Here is a 10,038-nt window from a genome sequence, read left to right as displayed (position 1 = left end):
TTTAGAAATATAACGTACATGATGTCCAAAAATTTCATATAATTCATCAAACTTTCTTTGTTAATAACTTTTTTAATAACTTTTTAATAAACGTGCGACGATCTAATCTTTTAGACTCAGGGTCATGATTTTAACATATCAAGATCAAAGTCATATGAGAGGAATTCCCTTTTATGCAGATTTATCTAATTTTTTCAGAAAATTTATTATATTGTATTTATTTTTCAATGATTTTCTTTAAAAATAGGCTAAAGTAGTAGAAGTAAAATGTTAAAATAGTAAACTATCTTACATTCCATATGCAATAACTTACCATATATAAAAATAATTATTCTCTACATCCAAAAAATAATTAATCATCTAATCATTGACCAGTTCACTGGTTATGACCCATATATAGCAAAAAAAAATGTGCCACAACTGGTAATAGCCCATATATGGCCACTGAATGACTTTGCCAATTTTCAACGGATTTGCATGAAACTTAATACACCCACATTTTTCGGGTCGTTGATGACAAATTTGGAATCGAAATTTTAAAATTCAAAATGGATTTTTTTTGAAAACTTGACGTTAGATTCGTATGAACGATTCAAAAGATATTATACCAGTCTTGAGTATGTACTCAAAATGCGTGCGTGCGTACGTGAACAAAGTTGGAATATCTTGAACTAATCCGTTATTTGTGACCGAAAAGCGACCGAGCGATATATTTCCATAATGGAATATTAAAGTTAATCCGCTACTATAACTATAAACCGCTATATTGGATCTGCCAGTTTAAATTTTGCAATTTTGTCTACAAATTCATCATAAAAGACTCGAGAAACGCGAACATGTCGAATTTGATCTTCTCCATAATGAAATAACAAAATTAATCCGCCATATTGGATTCGCCAAAATGAATTTGAATTTTGAAATTTCGACCCTTGATTCATCACCAGCGACGCAAAAAAGATTATAGATCCCTTATAGATAAACTTTTATGTAAAATACGAATTTATTTGCTCTCACCAGTTTTGGCATAAAACGTTGATTTCGGGTGTACTAGTGAACTGATTAATTATCATTTATCTCTTTAATAGAACTTTTGACGATTGCTTTTCAAGGATGATATATCCGAAATTTAGTACTGATATTCAAGTGAAAAAAATACTATACACGATTATTTATTTTTAGTTGATGCTCTGTTGTCTGTTTCAGTTCTATTAATTTTGCTTTTAGCGGCTGAATATTGGTGCCTAACCATTCTTCAATCATTGATGAGAAGAAAATCGCTTCCATTTGAACTCGTAAATAACCCTCCAATGAAGACAATTCTAATAATAATCTGAAATAAATGTATATACATCAGATATACAATATGCCAAGAAATTTGCAAAGGATAGTATATTTTTATGTAGCTAATGAATACTATAAAAATATTTACTCTGTAAAAGTAGGTATCAAATTCTCCAATTGCATGGGATTTGTGTAATTATTTGCCACTTGCCATGGATTCATCCACGTCATAATTCTATTAAGGACAATTACTTTTTGAATAGAATTGAGATCTAATGCATACATTCTCAGTTTTTTAAAATTGCAAATATTCAAAAAAATATTTTATTATATTTAAAAAATCTTTCTTGTGTCTTATATTTAAATATTTAGCAATATTTCTCAAATAAATAGTATACAAATAAATAACTAAAAATTATTTTATGGCAAAATATTTAAAACTTTATATTATAATATATAAACCACTTTTTTATGCTTACTGATCGCTGGCAACAATATTATGAAATTTCGTTTTGTAATTAAGAAACCACTCCATTCCTACAGCTATTTGCCATCCAGGAAAAAACAAATTATTAGGTATTGGGATTGGTCTAGGTTGTGGTATTATATGCAATGGATGATCAATAAATCCTAAGCTCTTTGCAACTTGTGCATGTGTCTCTTCTGAATAACCATAGAGCCAAACCTTTAGACATAAAGCTAATGATGGTATAGCTGTAGGCAACAATTCGCACATTGTAGCATAATGATCATATCTAAAAATTATAATTGTAATTATCATGTTTTAAGATAGTGTGCAGTAATTATTCTGATTTTTTTACCTTGACCAGCCAGTAAATGCTGTACCTCGAAATTCATGTATCTTATTCACATGAACTCCTAATTCTTCTAGCCATTTTTCATGATTACTTATATGATGTCGAATTACAGGTACATGTTGTGTGGAACCAGTGGCTCCTTTGAATGCAGTTGCTATCCAGATATTGGGAAAGACTGCACTATATTTATCCCACAATCCTAGCAAATAATTAAATTCAATAATTAAATTCAATAATTATTTTTGTATATCTACAAATTTCTTAAAAATAACATTAAAAAAGAGAGAATAAAGAGATACCATTAGGCAACAAAAAATTGTCCCTGGGATTGTAATGCCATACCATGGGTTCTACATATTTTCCAATATAATGTTCTGAAAACAAAAAAAAAAGAAAGTAAATTAATTTTATTGATAAAGGAATTTATATGACAAAGGAATTTAAATAATGCTAATAAGTTATTGAGATACCATTTAAAACCTGTAAGTCTATTGATCTCAACATGTCATCCCAAATAATAATCTTTAAATATGGATAAGTTTCCTGAATGTATTGGGCTATTGCCAAAATATGTTCCAAATACAATGAAGATTTGCCATATTTACTGGCTGCGGCTCGTTTAGTACACACTGAACAAAGACCTAAGTGCCATACTTCATCAGAACCTATATGTAGATATTGTATGTCAGGATGAAAACTAACAATCTGACGTATTAATGACTTGATCAATGGTAGAGTTCTTGGATTTGATGGACAAATGGAACTTGGAAAAGCTTCTATTTCACGTAATGATCTCCATTCATCATGTTTCAGGATAAACTGCAATTGAAATTGTAATAGATAATGGTAAATCAAATCTATGAAACAATATTTTAAATTATGATTCCAAAAATAAAGAAAATATAAAAGAGTTTATTAATAGTAAATATATAATATATATATTAAATAATTATATATAATAAATTAGTTTTATATAAAACAAATAAATTAAAATAAATGAGAGATGATATACCTCCATATGACCAAAAGTTTGTACCAATGGAATAACTGCCAAACCACAATCACCTGCTATTTGCAGGATATGTCCAGCTTCTTGAATTGTATATCCACTTGCTAAACTGCTTGGTCCATTACTTCCTATTGGAGAGAGTTCTCGATTGTAAGGAAATGTATCCTCCCATTCCAGCAGTAATCCAGTAGCTCCCCATGTTTGCAATAATGGGAAAAGCTGCAAATATTCTATTAAATTAAAAGAATAAAAATAAGAAAATAAAAAAAAAGAAAGTTATAATTGATAGTAACTATTTATTTGTCCAATATCATTTATTTTTTAAATATCATTGGTAACTGTACCAAGAGATTAAAATTATGTTATAATCCATAAAATTAAAATTAAAGGAAAAAGTAATATTATTGTAAATTAAAAGTAATTGTCTATTTTTATCTTTTACATATTAATTTACATATTCATATTAATTATTCGATATATATATTGATTACTCAAAATATAATGATTACTCAAAATATATTGATTATTCAAAATTAAAAATATCAATCTTTCATAAATGTCATTTAAACATAAATACAGAATTTCTTCATGTTCTCTTGTATATCATACACAATTAAATATCAACTAGAGATATATTTGATATCTATTTGTATAATATTTATAACAACATTAAATATAAACAAATGCAAGTTCAAAATAACTCATAATAAAAAAAATAAGTCAGTAAAATGTATCCATTATCATCAAATGGCACAAAACTATTCATATTCATCATATAAAAACTTTTCTTAATCAAAATTTTCTAAAATGCATCTAAGTGAAATAAGGTTAAGCGTTTATGAATAATGTATACCTTTTCGAAATAACAAGTTCGTGGTGGTGCGCCTTTTAAATCAAGATGGACCAATCTGGAAAGGATGAATTATTACAAAGGATAATTATTACCTGACACATTTCATATAAGATATGTGAAAATTCATACACGTCAATCTCTTGACTACTTTACCTATGTGATCCTAACGTTAAAGCGTCCATCTTTTCTCCCATGCCATTTATCGAAATAATATTAAACGCAGAATAATTTGCATAAACAAATAGAATTATAAATTCTTGTAAATTTTAAATCTTTATTCATAATTTTCTCTTCATAATTACACTTTCCATATGTTTCCATACTATTATTATTTAGAAAGAAGCCTGAGAGCGGCCACGCTACCGTCCAGGGTGCTTTCCAATTGAAGGAGCTTTCCAGCGACACAGCATATCATTCTATCTTCTTTCAATATCAATAAACAACAAAGATAGAATGATATTCTATGTCGCTCTGTGTCGTTATTGGAAAGCTCCCTGAGATATCCCTAGACACTAGTTTAAGCACACGGCGACACAAGAACAGCCTTCTATATTATAATTAAGGCACTAAATATATGAGTATTCTATACTCCGCCATTTTTAATCCATCTCCCCACCCCATATAATCTCACTAACCTATCTACTATAATCTCAGCTTAGCGACGAGGCGAGTGACACGAGAAACAAGGAGGGGGAATGGATTAAAAATGGCGGAGTATAGAATACCTGTATATTTAGTGCTCTATTATAATTAGACTGCTAACTTCCTTATGGTGCGGTCCCATGATACGGAACGTATGCGCAATGCGGAATTGGCGGAACGCTCGTGATTGGTTTAACCTGTTTTACGTCTGTTCCGCCGATTTCTATCCGCAAGTTTCTATTTTATACACATTTTGTGCGGAACTTCGAAATTGTGTGTATGATGAAAAATGTCGAAACAGCAGATATCAGTAAGAATATTATTAAAAAATATTTTAAATAAAAGTGTAACAAGGAATGGTCCAACTAATGCTAATAATATGTCAAATAATTGAGGTGCCATTCTAAAATAATCCATATATTTTTCTGTGTCTTCGATCAGCATTTCCTTTACAAGATTCTCACTTGCTCCTTGTTGGAATCTTCTTTCTAAGTTGAATATAGGTCGCACCCAATATTTTCGTCGTTTTTTAATATTTTCATTTCTTTTTACAATTATATACAATGAATATAATTTTATAATCTTACGGCGTAATTCATTCTTTTTAAATATACACCAACTTTGTTTTAATTTACTTAACAATCCACAAATAATAATAAACAATTTTTCAGAATCCATATTCAATATTAAGTTGTTGTCAGTTTTGAAGATTATATATGAAATTCATGAATTTTTTGACATACATATGTGAATCCGATCCGCATAAATTTGTATTTCCTATGTCCCATTCAGCGGAAAATACGGAAGCGTAATTTGCGCGAGCCAATAATGTACGCTGTTCCGATATAGACAACAAAAAAATCTATGGGAAAGAATCTTGTGATTGGCCAACACCAATTGCGCTTCCGCGTTTTCCGCTCCATGGGACATAAGAAAATATATTTCAACGGAACGCAATTGACGGAATATCTGTGATTGGACGAACTTCGTTCCTCCAATTCCGCATTGCGCATACGTTCCGTATCATGGGACCGCACCATTACACGTCATCTACAATGGGTGCTTTCCAGCAAGCAACACAGGCGACACTGTGTCGCTACAGTGTCGATACAAGTGCTTTCCAACTACGACACAAGTCGACACAATCGTACACAGCAAAAATGCTATGTTCGCCTGTGTCGTCGTTTTGTAGCACCCCAGTGAGTGCCAACATAACATTTCATATTTGGTATCATTAATTTTTTTAAGAATGGTATTGCGTGATAGAAGATAACCAAACTTTTATATTCGATAAAAAGACGACTTAAAGACATCTAGACGTCTTTAAGACGACATAATGTTGTGTGGGAACGTTCTGAAAATTTAGACCTAGTGACAACTATTAAAAGTGACTGCCCTGCACTCTAGTGGCAAAATAAGAAAGCTAAAAAGCGTTCCAGCTACAAGTCGACACTGTGTAACACTGTGTCACACAGTGTATCACTGTGTTACCATAGCTGGAAAGCACCCAATGGCAATAGGATTAAAGCTATAACTTAAGGAATTGACCAATCAAAGGGTGTTTACGACAATTAATCGGATCTTTGATCGGACTGAACAGTGGTACTCAGCGATAGACTTTCTAAATTTCCCTAGACTAATCCGGATCAATGATGTGTCTCTGAAGTAATCGAATTAGATTAACAACTTATTCGTATTTTATAGAAAACATCTTATTCCAGTAAAATACGTTTGTTTATTAATATATAATTGATAAATAAAGATATATTAATTAAAAGAATAATAAAGTATCTTCTATAATTTCTTATGATGTTTTTCACAATTTTTTCGATCAGCTCGACCGCAATTTTTTTCGATGACTGTTAATCTAATTCGATTACTTCAGAGACACATCATTGATCCGGATTAGGGATCTAGGGAAATTTAGAAAGTCTATCGCTGAGTATCACTGCTCAGTCCGATCAGAGATCCGATTAATTGTCGTAAACACCCCGAATAAAATATGAGAGATTCCGTGTAATCATCTATCACCTGAAATCGCTGTGTTATTCCGAATCATTTCTGAATATTAAGAAATTCAAAAATATCACACTCCGTGAAATTAATATCCGTCGCCATCTTAGGGTGCGTTCCGTTTCACGCATTGAACACATTATCGCATTAACTAAACATTCCGTTTCCTTCAATGCGGTTTCCATGCGCGCATCGAAAAGCGATATGACGTCATAGTTCGCCATATTTTTTCCGCATTAACTTTACATCATGTGCCTCTACCCCAGAGTAGAGAACCTCTAGGAGAGAGAATGGACAACTGATCAAGCTTTTTCATGATTGGCTGGCAGAAAATGTATCAATTTTAGCTATTGCGACGCCAATGCAAAATATGATGACACACAAATAGGACACACATGACACACATATATTAACCTATTTGTGTGTATCATATTTTGCATTGGCGTCGCAATAGCTAAAATTGATACATTTTCTGCCAGCCAATCATGAAAAAGCTTGATCACATGTCACATGATCAGTTGTCCATTCTCTCTCCTAGAGGTTCTCTACCCCAGAGTAGAAGCAGTTAAAGGCGTCTTTAGATGGAAGCGTTTAGCGTCAAGCGTCGAGCGTCAAAAACACGTGCGCAGCACCCTTGCGCATAATTCTGAACAGGCAGATTCCAGCATCTTGACGCTAAAACCGCTAAAACAATGTCTAGTAACAAAATTTTAATAAATACGGTAGAGGTAAGTAGATTGTATATTCTTAATAGAAAATGTATTAATATATATAATATATAATAAATATAATAGATATAATAGATATAATAGATATCATTATACAATATATATTATAGAATTGCGCGATTAGTAGCGTATTACAACATAACCAAACAGAAGGAATAATTGGCATAAATATGTTTTCTAAATACAACATGAATATTATTTATTACAATGTATTCTTTGTATAGGATATAACGTGTGGAGTGTGCACGTAACTTTTTTTTGTTTCTTATATTCATGATTAATAATGCTGCTACATTCTAATAACCATTGATGATAACGATAATTAACTGACATTTTATTGATAATATTTGATAATAATGATAATATTGATAATATTGATAATAATGATAATATTTGATAATATTCCGCAATTTAGATGATTTACTGACTGCTCCAGCGTTTCAACAAATCACTAGGCACACTGCGCATGTCACACTTTTTGACGCTTTAACGCTCGACGCTAAAACGCTCCCATGTAAAGGCACCTTAATGCAGAGTTAATGCGCTGGCATTATTCGCGCATTATCATGCAGTGCTAATATCGCGCATTGCAAAACGGAACAATTTCAATGCGATGTACAATGACGTCATTCCTGCGCATTCAGAATGCGCTGAATGCGAGAAACGGAACGCACCCTTACATGCCTCATATTCCGTTGCAGTAGACATTTCTTTCCCCTCACCCTTTGAGCTTCACCCCTGCAGTAATACACCCTGTCCAGTATTTCTTACATACGTCCATGAGGGACGCCTTGGGGTTCCCTCCTCCTTAGACGTGCTCGAGTTGCTGCGCGTGCCCTCTTGTGATGTCGTCTTTCTGATTGTCTTTCTGTATCTTTGTTCTACACTCCATGAGAATAAAGGTAGAATGATGTTTCGAAGCATTCATAGTGCAGTCTGGCCGATCTCCTGGCTAAAAGAGCAATCAGTACGGGTGTAACTCTTTCTAACACCATACCCTATTCCGACCTCTTCTATCTCTCAAATGAAAGTCTCAAAACCTCCTTTTTAAACTGTCTCTCTAATGTATCTACAGGAAAAAATTATTTTAGACACTATTCTTCTCCCCCTTTCTACCCGCCCTGGTTCTATAACTCTGGGCTTGAGAGAGAGAGAATCACCACCATCTGTCGTATGCGTGCTGGGCACTACAATCTTAATGCCAACCTCTTTAAATACAAAATAGTCGCATCCCCCCTCTGTTGCTGTGGATACCCACAACAGGACATTGAACATATCCTATGGGAGTGTCCTTCACTCGCTTCGAACCGGCCTCGCCTTCTCTCTTCTCTACAAGCCACACTCAAAAAACCTCCTCCCTATCATCTAATCTCTCTCTTAAAAGATCCGCCTCCTTCTATTGTCAACTCTGTTTTTTCCTTCTTACACTCTCACAATCTCAAAATTTAAACTCATCATGATTTCTGACCTCCCTTCCTCGCCTACAAAATTACCTCTTCCTTAGCCCGTTTTTTTTTTTTTTTTTTTTTTTTTTTTTTTTTTTTTTTTTACCCTCCTGGCACCCATTCACCCTTAATCAACTTCTATATATAACACATATTCCTCCTTCCCAGGCTTCATCCTCTTCTCCACAGAAGCTGAAACCGAGACTGTAAAACTGAAAAACTGAAAAACTGGACAAACTTTAGCTGCATATAAACCACTCAAACAAAATTGGAAACCGAACCTAACGCATCAATCTTGAAACAACTTACCTCTGGCCGTAAGGGTCCGGATAGACCCGGCGCCACGAAATCTTAGAAGAAGAATAGTGCAGTCTTGACCGCAGCCTGTATCTTGCGTTAAAAAGTAATAGCAAAATGGGTGTCAGCAGAATTCTGCAGTAATTCGTCTGCAAAAGGATATTTGATGCGAGTATTTCCTAGAGATGCCAAACGTTGTGTTGAATGGATGAAGTCATGTAAATCGTAAAAATAATTTTTTATATTTAATATTTTAATAAAATAAAATTTATTACTATAATTTAATTATTATTATTTATAATATTAATATTATTAACATTCAAATAAAATTTATTATTATAATTTATATAATATTTTTTATTTTATTTTATTTTTTATATATATAATATTATTATTATAATTTTTATTTATAATATTTATTATCATTTATAATATTATTAAATATCATTTATATTCAAAATGAAGTAATTAAAATTTGAATATGAGCGGGAATTGCATAAAAATGACGGATCAATCAAAAGTGATCCCCTGATGGCCAGACTCTTATTATTAGAGGGTCTCTAATAATATTCAGATTGAGTACCTTTTTGAGTGTTTTTCCCGTAAAAGATTGCTTCATTTATGGTAACAGGAGGTCCCATTGGAAGACCAAGGCTGACATTTGGCCAGGAGAGATTTTATATTACATTTCATTAACCCTTGCCCCCGACTTTAATTAAAATTCAAGAAAATTAATTTTTCCTTTGTTAAAATCCTATAAATATTTTCTGAAATATTTTTTGATTTGATGTCGAGTTTCAGAAAAAACATCCTGTAACACTTTATGTAAATGTAAAACATCTTGTTCAAAAGAAAGTAAAAATAAACTGACTCACAGAATGTGTTGAAGAGATTTTTATTATACGAAATCCAGCAATAAGTCCATCCGTCTTGAATTATATAAACAATATTC

The 10,038-nt window shown here is 32.2% G+C and overlaps 1 protein-coding gene across 1 annotated transcript; it reads right to left on the bottom strand.

Annotated features, from left to right (window-relative positions):
* Positions 1-230: 230 nt before the first annotated feature.
* Positions 231-4,379, bottom strand: LOC105254769 (hexosaminidase D). The gene is made up of 9 exons (XM_011263648.3): positions 4,115-4,379; positions 3,962-4,016; positions 3,112-3,327; positions 2,570-2,918; positions 2,399-2,473; positions 2,103-2,298; positions 1,761-2,036; positions 1,430-1,516; positions 231-1,330 (listed from the first exon to the last, which is right to left on the bottom strand). The coding sequence occupies exons 1-9, from the start codon at positions 4,153-4,155 to the stop codon at positions 1,156-1,158; spliced, it is 1,470 nt and encodes a 489-aa protein (XP_011261950.1). The 5' UTR covers positions 4,156-4,379; the 3' UTR covers positions 231-1,155.
* Between the last annotated feature and the right edge of the window lie 5,659 nt (positions 4,380-10,038).

Source organism: Camponotus floridanus, unplaced genomic scaffold (assembly GCF_003227725.1).
Source record: "Camponotus floridanus strain SB8 unplaced genomic scaffold, Cflo_v7.5 scaffold108, whole genome shotgun sequence".
Lineage (NCBI taxonomy): Eukaryota > Metazoa > Arthropoda > Insecta > Hymenoptera > Formicidae > Camponotus > Camponotus floridanus.
The sequence above is the reverse complement of the archived record's forward strand: the minus strand, read 5'-3'. Positions and strand labels throughout refer to the sequence as shown.